Below are 19194 nucleotides of genomic sequence, written 5' to 3' on the forward strand. Positions count from 1 at the left end.
AATTTTGTTTTATTTTAATATTATGAATTAATTATATTATTTTAATATGACCGGTCCGACCCCGGTTCAACCTCGGTTCGACCAGTAACCCTTGACCCACTATCTCGACCGGTTTGATGCCTGGTCCGGTTTTTTGTTCCTTGCAATTCTTCACATGATTAGGAATAAAATTATAATAATTTATTATAAATAATTAATTTATTATTTTTTTAATCTTTTTAAATTAATTAATTAGACTTTATATTAAAAACAGGAAGTAATAGCATTTTATAAGATAAAATATAGTACTCTTCCTACCTTTAACATAAAAGGTACTTTGTACTATAATGCACTTCAAAGTATTATTTCCAGTCCTTAATATAAAATCTTGTTTGATTTTTATTTTGGTTCTAATTATAAGACTCCATTTCATTTTATCTCTCGTATTTATATAAATTTTTTCAAGATAATCCTTATAATAATTATAGTTTTAGCCAACACACTTGGTTAGTAAGGATATTTTAGGAAAGACAACATATATTTATTACAAATAACTAACTTAATTTATTTTTTTAATTTTTTTAAATTAGTTAATTGGCTCTTATAATTAGAACTGGAGGTAATACTATTTTTTATCTTAATTATAAGATTTTGTTTATAATTGATAAACAAGTTCTTGCATGCTTATATTAAGAAACCAGAACTATATGATAAACTACATTATTCGTATTAAAAAATAAAATAAAATCGGTCCGGAAAGGGCGGACGTCCCGTTCATCTGTAGTTCACGGGGTTGGAAGAGCCTCCAGAGGTTTCTGGTCAGTATTTCTTAGCAACGTATAAGTCAGAGAAAATCGTGGGGAAGGACGGCGCTAATCTTTGGATGAACTTGAGAAATGGAGGGCAATGAGGCCAGGCGCGTGCTGGGCTTCGCGCCCAATTCACGCCCTAGGCCCTCTGAGGTACCTTAATTTTCATCCCTCTTCTTCTTTTTCTCAGCAATTTCAGTGCTGTGTTTTGATAAGGTAATTCATAGAACTTTTGGGTTTGGGTTCTTCTTTAGCGATTGCCAAATCGAATTGACTCCCAAAAGTGAACTGAATTTCAAATTCTAAGTTCAATTCTTCTTTCATTTGAGTTTCGTTTTCGTACGGGGTTGGGCGATATGACGATCATGAGTGTAGTGTTCAGTCCTAGTCTAGTGTTTGGCATATAAGCAGATGTTTTGTAGGTTGATGCTGGCGTTCTAATTTTGACAGTATTTATTAATTAGGTTAAAGCAGCCTACAAAAAGAAGATATGGGAGGCTCATCCTGATCTGTTTCCGGCCCATGAAAAGCCTCAGGCAGAGTCCAGGTTCAAACTGGTGAGATACATAGTTTCTTATCATAACTCTTGGCGTCGCATGTTTATGTGGAAGGTTTTCCTTTCATTTCTCCTAATGGAATACACGTCAGTGTAACATCATCCCTGCTTGCTAGTTCTGATGTTTAGACGGATTAGACTTAAGTTCCTTAGTGTTTGTCTATCCCAGAAATAACAAAAATCCTGGGCGTTTGATATCAGGTTTTTCAATAAGCAAATGGCGAGAAAATTTTAGACCCAGTCATTTGGCGCTGAGGTGTAAGAAATAGTTAATATGTAGTTACAATAAGATTAGTTGAAAAGAAACGATTGAAAACTCTTAAAATTTGCACCTAAGATTTTCTCTATTTAGATTTTATGAACATGTTACAATAGCCTTGCGGAAGACAGAGTTCGAACTGGATGCTTAAAGCTGGTTTATGGCTGTAAATTATCTCTTAAGTCACTCCAGCTTGGTTTTGGAGAGACATATTACTTGATATGTTATTTAGTGATTGAATGAAGATGATGATCATGTATCCGGCTTGGATATTTATGCTGAGGCATGATTTGTTATTTAGTGATTGAAACTTCACACTGAACACTGTCAACATACGGAGAGTATATTTTCTCTTCCAATCCTCATTATTCAAAGCTTATTCCCTCTTTTACTCAAACCCAACACCCCCCCCCCCCAAAAAAAAAAAAATCTCTGGCCTTCATTTTAGCTTGCATCAAGTTGGTGTAGCTGTGTACTAGTAAAGCTGAAAGCACTTACTTACTGAGGATTTTTATACCATCTTCCACTCGGAAGTGTTAGACTTGGAAACATACAATAATATCCCTGTCAGCTGCTGATTGACCCACGAAGCATATAATATTCGGCACATTAATGGGAGTGACAAAAAGTTTTTGTTTCACTGCAGATTTCCCAAGCTTATGCATGCCTGCTGTCTGGTAATCCTCCTGCCCACTGTATAAAGTATCCCAAGATGACATGGTTTGCGAACTCCTAAATGGATTACAAATATTACTGAAGATGTTTAATGGGACCAGCTGATAGATAGTTTCAGAAATTACTAGACTGTTAATTTTCTGATTTCAGGATAAAATGATGGTCAATATCATTTATATTGTCTGTGTCCCCTCATGATTTTGCACGTGTCCTTGATATTGGGGAAAGGATCAGCCATTTTTAGGCCTTTTCATGCTGGAATTTCAACAAATGTGCTTAAACCGCATTTACTGACCAAGCTAATAGACATAGGTTTATTTCACTATATTTGATTAGTCTGTTATCGTTTTTGCCAGGCTTCCTGAAAAGCTTTCTGTTTTCCTGGTAGTCTGCGGTAAAAAGATGTATTCTTCCATTCTGATCCTTTTGTCTTTTTTTTTCCCCCCTGGTGATAATCCTTTTGTCTTATTAGCTGCTGCTGTTGGTGACATTGCAACGAGTACAATAGAGGTCCTTGAGTTATAAAGCTAGATAAGTTGGCCAGGAAGTCGTTAGTCTGGGATCATAAATAATTGTTCAAGATTAAGCAAAATAGTGAAAAGACATATATAACATGTCCATTATTAGTTTTTCATAATACCTCTCACCCTAACATAAGATCACTTTCGTATTTTATACGCTCCATGTGTGTGTGTGTATTTGTGTGCGTGCGTGCCCTGCCAAAAGTGCTGAATACAAAGCTTGTTACAGGTGGAAGAGGAGATGCTCTAAATTCAGGTAAATTATCATCATGTTCCTCCAGGTGTATGTATTACCTTTTTTTTATTTTTTGGCCTGATTATGTTTTGAAAGCAACATGATTGTCGTTTAGCTGAGTATTCAAGAGTCGTGAGAACTGGAGTCCCAAGGGCTACTGGAGGGAGGAAAAATCATCCTTTAATTAAACTACCCTTTATTTTCTTATTCTGGGAACGGCTGCACTTGGAGGTGTAAATGCTGCAAGGTGATTGCCAATCTCAACCTTACAGCTGATTATTTCTCATTTTGCTTGCCTATACAATTAGAATATTAGATTACACAAGTGTTGATCTGTTCGCAGGGCTTACAAAAAGCAAAAGGAAGACTACCCTTCGCACAATCCATTTCTTCCTTGACGCCTAGCAAAGACCATCATGCTTTTTCGGGGATTACACGTTTGTGTGTCTTGTAGAGGTGTCCTGGAGCTAGTGACTTTGTTGGAGGCAGAATGACTAAGGTCTCTTGCCTTGTCTTCTGATACAGGTTAATCCTTCTGATTAGGGGTATTCTTTCTAATAAACAATAATAGAATGACAAAGATAGAGGGGAAAAAAAATTTAAAGATTGTTCTAAATACAATATACTACCTCCTGCACTTAATATAAGGACTAGTTGGAGGGTTGAGTTTGGTCTTAAATATAAGACTTTAATTCATTTTATTTTTTAAATTTGTATCTTTTTCTCCCTAAAACATCTTTTTTTTAATAATCTAAAATATTCTTATTCATTACAAAAGATTCCAATGCACATAACCAGATATGGTAATTTAGGAAGTCTATGCATATTTATTATAATTAATCACCTTAACTAAATTTTTTAATCTTTTCAAATTAGTTATTTAGTTTGTATCTTAAGGGTCAAATGTAGTTGTTTAGAGGTAGTTTAAATTTGGAAAAAAAAACAGTTTAGAGGAGAGGAGCAGTCATCTCATCATGATTCGCGTAGTTTTTTATTATTCTTCTGGTATTTAATATAAGACCTAATTAGAAAGTTAATATTGGTTACATATGAAAGATCTGTGTAAAATGTTTAATAATTTTTTCTAAATTAACCCTATTGATATTTTCTCAGTAAGAGGAGAGGAAAAATTAAGAAAGATACTTAAAGTGTTTTAGAAAAATATATAATATTAACTAATTTAACTAATATTTTTATATACTCAAATTAATTGATTAGATGGGTACGAGATAATCCTTAAAATTATGGTTGACAGTGATCAAAATTTTTACTATTACTAAATAAAGGCGTTTGTGGGATTAGCCTAACCAAATCAAACCATAATTGTAAGGACAAATTTCTTAACAAAAAGGAAAACAGCAAAAATTTGATACAAGTTGATCATGACTCTACCATAAAAACAGAAGCTTTATTTTCCTTTTAAGTTGGGGGTCTAAGATTGCCTCCACTTCCAATCTCAAACAATCGTTAAGGCTGTGCAGGATTTCTTTCCCTTCAAAATAAAAAAGAAAAGTAACGATATTAGATTTTTTTTTTATAATAAAAATAACATTTAAGTCGCAACAAATATTTTTTGATGACAATTAAATTTCAAACTTTTTTATTATATAAGATGTATTCCAAATATCAATTTAAATAAGAGTTAAGGTACAAATTACCACTAAAAGGTTTCGCTTGGGCACCCAAAAATTTTTTTGAACACAAATTTGCTTTGAAAATTTAAAATCATAATAATACTACTACCTAAGTCCTTAATATAAGAACTAATTTGATTTTTAATTTGATTTTAAATGTAATTATATGATTTTTTTTTATAGTCATCCTTGTAGTAGTTATAGTAGTTATAAATGATAAAAGTTCAATCAAATGATAATTTTAGTACAAATCTTTTTAAAAAAACAATTATTACAAATAACTAACTTAAAAAATTTCATTAATTTATTCAAATTAGTCAACTAATTCTCATATTAAAAACCAGAAATAAAACTTTTTATCATTAAAAATGTTAACAATTAAAATCAATATTTTAATAGTTAATATTAATTTTTTAATAATTAAAGCAAAGTTACGATTTTAAACTTTTTGATATCTAAGTGCTTAACACTCATAAGTTAAAACTTTCAAAACAAATTTACGTCTCAATTCTTTAAATAATTACATATATGAATTTTAGTCGCAAATCACCATACCCCCAATTCAAAATATTCAGATCATTTAGATAACCGATCATTGTGAGAAGAAGATACTATAAAAAACCAGAGAGAGAAAAAAATCAGGGAACTGCGCAAACGGAGCTCAATGGACGTTCTCAGTTAACACAACATAGCAACCAAGTGTAGAACACATCTCGAAATTACGTTCAAGCAGATTTATCAAACCTACGTATTGGGTCCGGATCGAGGCACCTCAAAATGCAGAGTTCGTCCCCAACCCTAGTGCATATTAATAAATGGAAATTAAAACGCCGGCTGTGTGTGCCGTGTTACCAAGCTCCGGGCCACTTGATTTTGATCTTGGTCGCCAAAATATAGCAGAGAGCAGATGCACAAGTCTAGCAACGTCGGATTTATAAAAGGAAAAACGGGAGAACAGAAAGCTTCAGGGAACATATCTTCCATGAGCAGACCATATGTTATGTAGAGCAATCAAAAACATAAGCCAGCAGAGGCTCCCGATTAGGGATCTCCAGCCACAAGATGGAATTGTGCAGACAGTATAAAGCCTAACGTCATACACGATTTGCAGAATCGTCGTCCATCATGATTTTCTCTAATGTTATTTTAGTGGAGGTGCCCTATTCCCCACCATAATATCCAATAAACCATTAATATGGCTTTATGTTTGTGATTTGTAATTTGTCATACAGCCAACTTTCTGCAAGCCAAACAAATTACTTTAACTCTGGAACACTTCCTGTATCATCTCCACTCTCATTAAGCGTAATAGTTATCGGCTGCCATCCAGACCGATGAATTATAATCCATTTCTTGACAGTGATGATCATATTCAAGATCTGAAGTACCTCTCCTAACATAAGCTCTTTAAGGCATTCTTTCCTTAGAATTAAAGATGCTTCATATCTAATAAAAATATAATAAAGAAGAAATACAAACACATCAGTGGTAAAGATACAGGAACCTTACATATGTAAATTTGCGAAAATAAAATCTACCTGCACTGGGAAGACAACATTGCTGATCGTCCAGATGATGAAGCAAGGAACTCTTGTATTCGATCCCACGTTGTATTTGGATACTGACTAACATTTCCACATATAATGTTTACACAATTCCATAGTTTCTCGTTTCTACCAACATAAAAATTTAATGCACCTAGTCTCTGTTTTATTACCGCATTTAGCTTGATTGCACAATCTAAAGCCTTCTTGACATCAGTGGTTCGATATTTCGAATCTCCATACGAAATGCAATCAGTTATATTTGCTTCAGTTGGCATAATCTTTTCAACCTTCAGAGTGTTTAAGGCTAGTAGAATAGCACCCACGAGGCCTCGCTCATACTCAGAAGGTGGTGGAAATCCCTCAACTCCCAAGGTAATATTCTTAGAACTGGTATTGGCAATTCCAGTGACGGAGGGAGTAGGCATATGTTTGGAACCACGAGGATGCCTCAGGTTCAAATTCTCACAATGAAATGCTTGGACACATGGTGGGTCGTAGCCTGCTGGGGGTGCATGGAAGCTATGTAGATTAGGAGATTGAGTAGTGCTTGGATTAGAATCTTCTCTGGTTCGCTGATGAGAAAGAGTACTTTTGACATTGTTAGGATATGGAGAATCATGTGGCTTAGGTATATCATGAAATGAATTTGGGGCCGTAGACAATTTAGATCCAGCTGAATAAGAAGGAACGGGTTGAAATGTTCGAGCATGGGAGTCAGGAAGAGGCAAATTCGGTCCAGACACGGGTTGTATATGAAGGTTGTTTGACCTCAAAGAACCATGATAGAGATCCTGGGAAATTTCATTAGAGTTGCTCCTTTTATTTTCTGAGCCATCTTGGTTGCTTGGAAAGTTAGGAGTAAACCTACCGTTTGGGACTACGGGATTGCTACTAACAAAGAATTCGTGTGGAGCTTTTCGGAACAGCTTCACCGGTGACTGTGCTAGTTTAAGAGGATCATTGTTCTTACCCTCTGAAACTGTAACAGGTAAGCTTGAAGAGCTTGATAGATTGGGTTGATTGTCAGCTTTCAAAACATATTTTACTTTGTGTTTCAAATCACCAACGCTTCTAGTAGTACGGTTATTTTGACTGCCCATGTCAAGGTTTTCAGAATTGAGAACCAGTGGCTGACTCATTTGATTTGGCTCAACAACCGGGTTTTCCATCCTCTCAAAATGAGAGACATAGTTACCGCTTGCAAGGCAGGATGATTCGCCACTTGATAGTGGGGCTCCTCCAGATAAAAGGCTCGTCCAGAGCCAAACACATTTTGCTGCTGCAACTAGAGGAGCTGATGCTTTCGGTGGTTGTGCTAGAAGAATGTTGTATTTTCTCAGGCGCAACTGATGCAGAGCATTAGAGAAATCCCTGTCTCCAGAAATTAGCAAATAATTTGCGGGAGCAGGGTTGTCTACCGCCCATAACAACATGTCAACTAGAATTTTCTTATCACTGGCATCTTTCACACCTGTAACAACTTCACAACGTCATATTAACACCAAAAACATATGCAGCTTTGCCATCTTCATCATACTTAAGCGATTACCTTCATGCTTGAATGGTTACATTACCAGACCATACAAAAGCAGCACTTATGTCAAAACTCTTTGACTAAACCAATGCCCTTATAACATGGGAAGATGGGAATACCAATATGTGGACAGTGAATGCTACATATCACAAATAACAGGAACATTATACTTCTTTGAAAAAATGGTGCTGAGGGATTGTAGATTCCACGGTGACAACATTTTTGTGGCCATATAAACATTGGTCTATTCAAATTCACGGATGAGAAGGGAAAGACAAATAGCGGGAAAAAAAAAATCTAAAAACTCAACGCAAGTAATGGCAATGAAACCGATATCCACAAATAGCACATATTAGGTATTTGTCCCGAGCTTTACAGCAATAAAAGCATGCTGCGGGCGGCAGGGTAAAAAGGTACAAGAAAGAAGAGTTGAGAATAGAAGGAAATGAATACCAGTTGGAATGTGGTTAAGAGAAATCCCGGTGCTAGAAAGTGCTTTCTGAACGAAGGATGGGATCCGACTTGTGTCGCCGTAGGCGGAGATGGAGACGGGACCACGATAGTTCATATTGACGAGTGCAGAACTAATATTTTGAGCAATGGCGTGAGGGTCGCAGCCCTTTGGAACTTGGCAGTTCTCAATGTCCCACCACACAGAGATCTTCGCTGAGACGTATTGCGGCTCCGCTCTTCCGCTACCGGAGGCCTCCGGCGCACAAACGATGACATTGCGGTCGTTTTTGCTCACGTCTCCAGCCATTGGCACGCGCAGGTGGATCGATCACAACATGTATGCGATGGATTCACTTCAATCTCTGAACCCTCTGCAACCTTTAAATGAGAAGACTGGCGAAGGTTGGGCAAATCAAAAAGTTCTGGTTGAGAGGCCCTGAGAGGAGGGTTTTAGGATCGAAGGCGGCAACTGCTCATTTTTTAATGTTCGAAAATATAACCAAAGGAAAGGCCAAAAAATATAACAAAAAGAAAATTACAATAAGATCTTACATAAGAAAATTAAATATAAAAATATTATTAAAATTATCAAATTATTTTGAAATCTCAAAAAATTTTATTGTAAAAAATTGTACTTATTTAATTGTCAAATTGCCGTATCTTTTTTATAAAGTATGTATTAGTAACTAAAAGTGTAGTCGTTAACAACTTAAGATGTAACGATTAACAATTATTATGCTAAATATTGACAACTTATGTATTATATTTTTATGATGCGCTAAGAAAATATGTTGTACCTTAAGTTGTTAATGACTGTTCTTTCAATTATCAATGCATACTTAAAAAAATAAAAACAATTTGATGATTAAACAAATAAAATATTTTGCAATGAGATCCTTTGAGACTTCAAAATAATTTAATAATTGTGAGAGATTTTTTTGTATTTAATTCTCTTAAGTATGATCTTATTACAATTTTTCCTATAACAGAACATACTACTCCCTCCGGTACTTTTTTTTTTTTTAGCGTCTAATGCTCCGTTTGATATGAGAAAATTGAAGGGGAGAGAACGGAAAAATTTTGTAACTTTAATTTGAAAATTAAAAAATAGTTTTTCTTACTCTTTTATGTTATATTTATTTTTATTAAAATTTTATAACTCTATTATTTTATTTTATTTAATTGAGTTCATTTAAAAAAAAATTCCCTTCCTTCTTACCAAACATAAGGTGAGTTTTTTTTTTTGGGTGGAAAGGTAAGTATTTAATACTTATTCTTACATTCAGTTAATTATATGTTTTATTTGTTCTAATTCTGTTGCTTTTTTTTTTCATTCTTTCTTCCACCTACTCTTTTTTATAAAGAATGATATTTTTATGTATTTATTATTTTTAACCAATTTATTAATCTATATGATTTAATTATTTGCATCCTATGAAGAGAAACAGAGACGGTAACAATAATCAAATGTTTTTTTAACAGAAGAGCGTTAATATTGTCTAGAATATTTAAGGATGCAGAAATTCAAAAATGGTCAATGTCAATCATCGTCAACATGTATATGAAAAAATGGAAGGCGGGGAACAGATTACAGATGGCACCGACTAACAGAGAAGTGGGGGAAAAAGGGGAAGAAAATGATCAATAGGCTTCCGCATAATATGGTCAAATATGAAATCTGGCACTAAGCTAAAACCATAACAGATGACACAAAGACCAGAACACTGACACCAACAACCATTTTTCTCTGTCAAACTGAGCAACAGCGTGGCTTTATCGTCATCCTCGTCGCCATCGTTATTTGGATTCAATATCATCGGTCAGGCAAAATTTGAGCATCGATAGGTTCAAACTTCAAAGGGAGAAATAAAATGAATCACTCTGTCGATATAATTTTGTGCACTTTACAAAAAATTAAACAAATTATTATTTCGGCGCATGGCGATTTCAGCGGCCAGTGGATTGGATTTAAGGTAAGGGGGGAGCACAAGCGCAGAGCAGCAGTGACAAGTGACAAGCGACAAGCGAAGCAGAGATGGACGTATCCATGTAGCAACCACGCGATGATGCGGGTGCAGGGGACTTGTTATGTTTGTAGTTGAATGAATGGATAGCCTAAATTACTCAGTGCCAATGCACAGACAATTGAGATCTTTACATTTCACACGATTTGACTGCTCTTAGCTACTTGTCAGTTTCTCTTTGCGTTCATTCTGTGGGGTGTTTCATGGAAATCTTGGTATTGTGAAATTAAGTTACTCCTCCAATCCTTAATATAACACTCATTTAATTAATTTGATTATATTTAAAAAAATTAGGTAAGTTAGTTAATGATAAGAAATGTGAGACTTTTTTTTCTAAAATACCATAATCATCTTTCTTAATATCCCCCTTTTCTCTTCTACTTAATTATGATTAAAAGAGTATCCATAAGGGTAATTTAGAAAAAATTGATAAATATAAGAAATGGGTCTTATATTTAGGACCAAAACCAACTCAACAATTGAGTCCTATATTAAGGACCGGAGGAGTATTAAAGAGTGAGAGCTTGTATACATACCACTTCCAGTCTTAAATATAAGAACTAGTTGACTATTTTGAGAAGATTAATGAAATAAGTTAATTATTTGTAATAAATAGATGTTATCTTTCCTAAAATATCCTTGTCAATCAAGTACATTGGTTAGAACTACCATTATTACAAGAACTATCTTTAGAAAAAATAAATAAATATGAGAGACAAGATTGATTGAGGTCTTATATCTAGAATCAAAATAAAAGTCATACGAGTTCTTATACTAGGGATCAGAGTTAGTATTATTTTATCTCATATTCATTTAATTGTTTTATACGACCCCCGGTCTTTAATATAAAAGATACTTTAACTTTTTTTTATCATAAATATAAGATTTCAATTCACTTTGTTTCTCGCATTTATTTATTTTTTTAAGGTAATACTTAGAATAATAATAGTTATAGCTAGTATACTTAATTGTTAATGATATTTAAAAAATAACACATAGTTGTTATAAATAGCTAATTTAATTATTTTTTAAATCTATTTAAATTAATAAATTAATTCTTATATTAAGAATAGGAGTTACTACTTTTATTAAATCCTTCTTTTAGGGATACCTCGTCAATTCTCAACTTCAGAAACTTAAGCATGCATTCTGTCTCACGTAGAGTCAACGTCTGGTTGACTGTCTCGGGGCCTCCCAATGGAACAGTGGAGAGTGTTTACGCGGCTTTTGGTGGCCTCGTGGGCCCCGTCGTGCGAGACAGTATGGGCAAAAGCCACAAAATATGGCAATGATACACAGCCCACACACAATTTCTCCAACCGAAGGCGTGGAGTTAGTTTTCTGTAATATGGTAAATTGATACTACCTCCGATTCTAATTATAAGAGCTGATTAATTAATTTAAAAAGATTAATAAAAGAAACTGAGTTAGTTATTTGTAATAAATAGGTGTTGTCTTTTCTAAAATATCCTTACTAATCAAGTGTATTGGCTAGAACTATCATTATTAGAAAGACTATCTTAAAAAAATACATAGATATTAGAGACAAAGTGGATTAGGATCTTATATTTAAGACCAAAATAAAAATCAAACAAGGTCTTATATTAAAAACTAGAGGCAGTGGTTAAATTTTGTCTGAAAGAGGTGATCATATTTAATACTACCTCCGGTCCTTAATATAAGACCCTGTTTGACTTTTATTTTGGTCCTAAATATAAGACCCCAATCCATTTTATCTCTCATATTTACATTTTTTTTTTCAAAGTAACCCTTCTAACAATAATAGTTTTAGTCAATACACTTGATTAGCAAGGATATTTTAGGAAAGACAACAACTATTTAGAACAAATAACTAACTCAACTTACTTCCTTAATCTCCTCAAATTAATTAACTGGATCTTATAATTAGGACCGGAGGTAGTATTTAATAGTGTATCAGATAAGATTGTTTTTAATAAAAAAAAGACACCTGTGTTTATTAAAAAGAACACTTTTTTTTAGCAGATTCAGCGGTTCAAGATAAATCTTATTATATGTGTGTCATTGTTTCCCATTAAGCAAGAATGGGCTAAAATTGTGGATGTGTTTGGCATATCAGTAGAAATTGGCGTCCAATTCGATCGTGAGCCAGAAGTAATACTCATATACCATGTTATTGGATAAAACAGGTACGCGGTCACATCAGAAATAATAACATGCAACAGTTAATAATTATAGGACAGTATTCTCATCAAAAGGCACTCATTCGAAGACTCACGATAAAATAAAACATAAAGCAGTGGGAAAAAATATTTTCATTAGTAAGCCAGCAATCATCATATTCTCATTCTTTTTTCTTTTTTTACTAATGGCATTATATTCTCATTCAAAAACATTCGCCTAATTAATCAGTTTTATTTTACCGTGTCAAATGAAATCTTAAGCACGAGACGGTTACTTTGATCCGAGGGCACGTGGGGAGAGGCGGGCGGGCTGCCGATCTCCAGATCCATCCTCCGACACTAGATCCGACGTCGCCATCAGGAATTAGTGATACTGATACTACCCGACAGTAGAAATTAAGCGGTGCCCAACTAACGGGCGCACGACGGGATCCATGAAAGCTCTACAGTGGTTTTGGTTTAATGCGCCGTTCATTATTTGATCTGCATAGGAATTATTGCTTAGGTTATTTAACAATGGTTGCATGTGGTGGCCAACCAAAACGATAACACTGCTAATAACAATAGCCATGGTTGCAGCTGCACATAGGTTAGCTCTGATCTGCAAGGGATTTCGATTTCCGCACGTCTCAAGAGATCGTGACACGTGTCTATTTGTTTTTTTTTTGGGGCATGGTTGGTATGGTATTCTCTTGTAAATAATTTAAGATAAAAATTAGCCTGCAGATAAAATTAGAGACATTATGAGCTGGGGTTTGAACTTTTCATGGTTTTTCGAAAGGAAAAAAAAAAACCTTTAATGAGATTTAGGGATAGCTTAACCCCGTCGTCATGGGATAAGATGGGCAGTTTTTTAAAAAATAAATAAATAAGATGAATCTGTTAAAAATTAATGTAAAATTTCATATAAGGGATTTTTTTCAACTAAAGAAAAATCTCATAACGGCAATTGTTATGAGATTAGTTGTACCATTTATCAGGCTTTTTAACGACTAGATTATTTATATGACGTTTCACGATAATTTTCTCTGTGAAAAATATAGAAATACGAGAACACTTTTATTCCCTTGAAAAATCATGCTTTTTCACTTAAGCAAAGTCAATGCGAAAATCCATGTTATCTTACCTCTTTTTTAAGACGATTATTATCCGCTGACTATGTTTTTTGAATTGCGTATACAGGCGAGATCGATCTAATATGACGAAACAACATTTTTTTCTTATTGGTCTTACCGCTTTAATTTATTATTGTGAAAATCATGACGTGCGTAATAGTTAAGTAATCTGGAAAACACAAAAAAAAACTAATTTCACATCGGCTATATTTTTCCCTCTCCATATATAACCCTATATATAAGCATGTGCCGCACTTAAATCAACGAGTGGCTGAACTGCATTATTGTTCTTGCGAACGGAAAATTAAATACTCATTGTGTCGTGATATACGATGACAAGTAAACACATGCCCTGTATGCAGTCATTATAAGAAAAAGGTTAAGATGTATTTCTCAGATACATCTAACACCTTAAAATTTTTTGTGACACATACAATACTTTGAAATATTATTTTAGATGCATCCGGCATTTAAAAATACTTTTTTTTTTTGTGTATTCATCACCAAAACAAAAAGAAAAAAACTTCAGGATGATAGACACACTTAAAAAATATTTCGGGATACTTGATACACTACAAAATATTCCGAAGTGCTAAATGCATTTTAACCATTAAAAAAACATAGATATTTGGTTTATTAACCCTATAATATAGTATTAGCGGAAGGAATAAATAAATACATAAATAAATTGTGAAAAACGATTTTTCCCTTCCAGTAATTTCCCAGTTGAGGAATATTGCTGACCAGGCTCGGTCAATTAAACAAAAACTAGCTGGCCAGAAAAAAATAAACAAATAAGAATGTCGAATGCGATTTTCAAATTATGGGAGCGAGGTTCTGTAAAGAATCTGTGCCCTTTTGCTGTCAAATGGCGCCAACGTCGGGAATTAAATTCGTCATCATTTGCATGGATCAAAATTAATGATATAATTCAATAAAAAATAATGGCATTATATAATCAAAATCTACAATTTATAATTAATGACTATTGTGTATTAGTAGTAATTTATAATTTATAGCACCTTTGTGAAGTATGCTGATGCCAATATATTCACGAAGTCTGGAGGCATAAAGCCTGTGATTAACTTATCGGGCCGGGGATACCCGACAGACCTGCACCGGAAAAATTATTTTGCATCGCAGTTTGACGGACAACGCATGGTGAAGCTAGAATCTAATAGTACTAACAGAAATAATTTAGAAGTAAACAAATACTTCTGGAAACAAAAAATCCAGTGCTCCGCCGTAGAATCACAATGCATGATATGGAAGTAGTTCCAGCTTGTCGCAGCAGACATACAAGATCAAATGAGTTGTTTTTAATAGAAGCCTGTCGGGTGTGCGGATAGAATTTATTATAAGCTGGGGGTTTAATTTTATAGCTACGTCATTTGAAGCAATTACCCTTGCATGAACTTCTTTCCCGATACCTGCCAAAAAAAAAAAAAATCTTTCCCGGTAAAGACTGGCTTTGTTTGGTTTAATGGGTAATTAGCGTAGCTTTTTGTTCTTTAGCCAGAGGGAAATATAAACCCTCGACCACTGCAGAGCCTTTTCTTTTTTACCCCAACAACAAATAACTACTTTTCCGTTTTTTTTAATATAAGAAATTGTTTGATTTTTATTTTGGTTTTAAATATAATATCCCAGTTTATTTTATCTTTCATATTTATCCTTTTTTTTTTCAAAATAGTCCTTGTAATAATGATAGTTTTAACCAATACACTTGATTAGTAATGATATTTTAGGAAAAATAACATCTATTTATTACAAATGACTAGCATAACTAATTTTCTTAATCTACTCAAATCAATCAACTAGCTTTTATATTAAGAATCGGAGATAATATTACTTATGAGTTGTTTTTATTTATAAGAGATATTACATGATGTCTCAAATTCTTTCATTAATTTTTCATTTTCTTCGTTTAATTATTCACCTTAACAATGATATATCTGCCACTCTTTTCATCCTTAATATAATACCTAGTTAACTAATTTAAGTAGATTAATAATGTTAGTTAAATTAGTTAATATGATATGTGTTTTCTAAAACATCTTAAACTTCTTCATTAATTCTCTCATTCCCTCTCCCACTTGGTTATTGATAGGAAAATATCAATAAAGTTGATTTGAAAAAAACTGATAAATATGTAAAATATATCTTATACACGAACTCCATAATTAACTCATGTATTAAGAACCTGAGGACTATCACACAACTTTTCAAGCATTCTCTTCATTGCATATTCTCTTTCTTTTACAATTATTTTTATTTTAATAGTTTTTTCATCTTCTCCCTTATATATGAGTAATTTTGAGAAAGAAGTTGCAATTGTTATACACGTTAACTCTAATTAATTTTAATCACCTTTTTGTATCAATTTAACTTGCTTAATTGTGTTTTATAAAAAAAATTTGAGGGAGTAATATTTGTTGGCTAAAAAGATTGTGTTATGCCATTGGCCAGAGAATAATGGTTCTGGGTTCAGCTTTGATGAAATGCATTGACGGATCCAACCTGCTTGCTCCCACAGAGGAACATTAATTTTGTCCCTCCGTACGCGTTTCTCTCTACCCGTCACTTCGAAACCGTTCATTTCCTCGAGGATGAAAGCCATACTTAAATGCAATCTGAATAATCAACACACACCCCACAATTTATTTCAATATACACTAAGTTTGAAATGGAACATGATATATATTAATGGCCTGCAAATGAAAATTTAACGTGAGCTTTATATTACTTTCGGTTCTAATTATAAAATTTTATGATTAGGACGGAGATATTATTTTGCATTAATACTGAGGAATGGCTATAAACCTGTGTACGTACATTTGATCCCCAATGCCACTTGCATGTATAAAGATATACAAAAACGGTACCGGACGAGGCAATACAAAAACCAGAGACACAGGAATCCTAGGCCCCGCCCCAACTCACCATCAAAATGTGGCAGATAATCGCAGTTGATTTTTTAAACAGATAGTGTGCGCGTGAGCGTGACCCGTTTGCAATTACTCAAGTCCCATTTTGAATCAGGTTAAAAATAACGTATAAAGATTAAAAGAGTGTTTGGAAGCATTTTTTTACAAAATATGATAAACTTCTTCACATATTTATTTATACATCGTAAAAACACTTTTAAAATTATGATTTTGATTCTATCCAAATACCCCATAAACTTATAAAAACTACTTATAATTAGAAAAAATCTCAAATAAATGATTATTGAATTTTAAAATTCTAAATCAGTATTGTCACTATACTCATAAGAAAAATGACTATACTTAAAAAGTAAATGACAACATATTCTTGTAGTAATCCAGTTTCAACATGTTTTTTTTGAAATCTTCTCTTATAATTATTATAAACAATTTTTTAATTATAGTTTATAAAATATGAAATAAACACGAGAAACAAACACTTATAAACTGACACTCAGATGGAAGAGAAAAAAGTTGTCCTTCCCCTCAATGACAAACACCCCACCCAACAAGTTGCTGTAGAAAAAGACCCACTTCACAGATATTGGGAGCTAGAATAATTTATAAACAATTTTTTAATAATAATCTGTGAAATATTATTTCTAATTCTCAATATAAGATTTTAGTTGATTTTTATTTTGATCTTAAATATAAGATCTTAATTTATTTTATCTCTAATATTTATATATTCTTTTCAAGATAATTTTTCTAACAATAGTAGTTCTAGTCAATACACTTGATTAACAAGGATATTTTAAAAAAGACAACACCTATTTATGACAAATAACTAACTTAACTTATTTATTTAATTTTCTCAAATTAGTCAACTAGCTCTTATAATTAGGACCGGAAGTAGTATGAGGTAAGGATATAGGATGATTATTGTCTTAATTTATGTAAAATGTGCTTATAAATACTTATATAAGTGATACTCTTCTGGTCCTATTTATAAGATACTTCCAGCATATTTCATACAGACCAAGAAAAACCTTAAAATGCGTTAACTCTCAAATCTTCATTAAAATATAATAATTTTTCAACTTTACAAATATTTAATATATGCACGTTTAAAAAGAAATATCTAGCTACATATAATAAATGAATGACAAAATAGTGTATTCAAACTGAAAATTTAATAAGATGACTTATAAATAGGACAAAAAAAAAATCTTCTCTTTCTGCCTAATAAATAGGACCAGAGGAGTACCAAATAAGCAATGGGTAAATTAATGTGACATTTCTTAGATCTTGACGACATTATGTTTGCTACTCCTTTTGTTATTATTTTCTTATCCGTGCTATTTGGGTAAAACCTCTAAATTAAATTATCTAAGTGAACTGACTTATTAGGTTTTTCACCTCAGATTTTCCCTCTCTATTTCAATGTCAAAACTAATTTACAGAAATCTGAGCATTAAACTAATTTCTGTCTCACTGGACTCCCTGCCTCGTTCAATTTTTAATATAACATTTATATTTATATTAATACAACTAACTAATGAATTGAAGTCATGGAATTGCTGCAGAGCCTTTTACTGCTAATATCATTTTGCCTTTGTCAAAAAAAAAAAAATCATTGAATTGCTGTGTGTTATTGAGAAGTCGTTGGCAAAAAAAAAAAAATTCTAATGCCCAATTTTTTTAATTACGAGTTGACATGCATGTTTTAATTTTAATTTAATGCTACTTGAAACATTGCATGATTTTTAATATTTTGTTCAATTGTTGCTCACGCCGCGTACAAAAGGCAAAATACTAGAATATCATTTTTTGACTAAAAATGTTTTGATGTCATATCAAATAAAAATAAATATTGAAAATTACGAATTCCATTTGACCTTCACTCTCAGTTTAGGCTTAGGTGTGAACACGGGAATGATATGAAACATAAAAAGCAGTCATCAGCTATAAACAGCATCGCGTATTTATCCGGCCGATATTCTTGACATGGATTTTCACTAACTCCCCTGAAAATCTTTTGGCTCGCTCTTTACATTTTTCTCTCACCAATCTAGCCTTCTTGGTGGAAGCATCGTGCATGTGCTGGCTCCAAAGCAAACTGTTAGGGACAGGCCAAAAAATGTGACGTTTACTGAACGAAACGCGGACAGGCGAGTCCAATGTACAGAGGATTAAAACAGAACTGAGAGGGGGAAAGCGAAGCCCAGGCATCTTTTTTCTTTCTTCTCTGCTTTTGTTTTTCCTATCTTCCAACGTTAGGGCGCGAGACACGCAAGGAGGGCAAGTGGCCCCACCACTTTGGGGTGGGCATACTGTTCCCACTTCCCACCACCACCTTCTTACTTATTAAGCATTTTCTTTCTCTTTCTTGTTTTTTTTTTTCCCCCTTCGGTGTGTAGTGTGCCAATATCGCACCTCACAAATCTCAATCAGATTCACATCACCGTCATCGTCACGACCGTTTCCGTCTTCCGAACCTATCCTCTCATCTCTCCCTCGTACTCCGCGGACTTTCCGACACTCAATCGCCGCCGTCTATTTGCCGTCGATCTTCGTTGCTTCCATCGCCAATATTCTGACTTCAGCGGCTCCCTTCCATCTTCGGCCTCGGTTTTTCAGGTTGTTGTTGAATTTGAATTACCCTTGTTTTTCTTCTGGGATTTTATCAGATGCGACTTCTCAGTACTTTAGCTTAGCTTGGATGCTGTAGTTGACTTTGGACTGGAGTGATTGGTGGTTGCCT

The 19194-nt window shown here is 33.6% G+C and overlaps 2 protein-coding genes across 3 annotated transcripts; one reads left to right on the forward strand and one right to left on the reverse strand.

The window, feature by feature from the left end:
* Nucleotides 1-758: 758 nt before the first annotated feature.
* On the forward strand, nucleotides 759-3735 carry LOC114742461 (chaperone protein DnaJ-like). The gene is given in 7 exon segments (XM_028930720.1): nucleotides 759-941; nucleotides 1253-1345; nucleotides 2250-2280; nucleotides 3029-3055; nucleotides 3150-3233; nucleotides 3236-3281; nucleotides 3378-3735. Coding segments are annotated over 7 exon segments (402 nt in total). The 5' UTR covers nucleotides 759-875; the 3' UTR covers nucleotides 3433-3735.
* A 2123-nt stretch (nucleotides 3736-5858) lies between these two features.
* Nucleotides 5859-17209, reverse strand: LOC114742460 (uncharacterized). Of its 2 annotated transcripts, none has more exons than XM_028930719.1 (3): nucleotides 17204-17209; nucleotides 6207-7653; nucleotides 5859-6114 (listed from the first exon to the last, which is right to left on the reverse strand). In XM_028930719.1, exons 2-3 carry the CDS (start codon nucleotides 7646-7648, stop codon nucleotides 5925-5927), a joined length of 1632 nt encoding a protein of 543 aa, XP_028786552.1. In that variant the 5' UTR covers nucleotides 7649-7653; nucleotides 17204-17209; the 3' UTR covers nucleotides 5859-5924. The 2 variants fall into 2 exon arrangements, with proteins under 2 accessions (XP_028786552.1, XP_028786551.1); XM_028930718.1 differs by lacking the exon at nucleotides 17204-17209 and adding an exon at nucleotides 8203-8569 and having other exon boundaries at nucleotides 6207-7686.
* Between the last annotated feature and the right edge of the window lie 1985 nt (nucleotides 17210-19194).

Source organism: Neltuma alba, unplaced genomic scaffold (assembly GCF_004799145.2).
Source record: "Neltuma alba isolate B1F8T4 unplaced genomic scaffold, ASM479914v2 tig00003770_pilon, whole genome shotgun sequence".
NCBI lineage: Eukaryota > Viridiplantae > Streptophyta > Magnoliopsida > Fabales > Fabaceae > Neltuma > Neltuma alba.

What these genes read in the sequence shown, in the direction of transcription:
- LOC114742460 (XM_028930718.1), bottom strand. Translation starts at nt 8,509, where the DNA reads ATGGCTGGAGACGTGAGCAAAAACGACCGCAATGTCATCGTTTGTGCG. An exon ending in TCTTAACCACATTCCAACTG is followed by an intron (nt 7,687 to 8,202) that starts GTATTCATTTCC and finishes AAGTTGTTACAG; the next exon opens with GTGTGAAAGATGCCAGTGAT. An exon ending in ATGTTGTCTTCCCAGTGCAG is followed by an intron (nt 6,115 to 6,206) that starts GTAGATTTTATT and finishes TATTTTTATTAG; the next exon opens with ATATGAAGCATCTTTAATTC.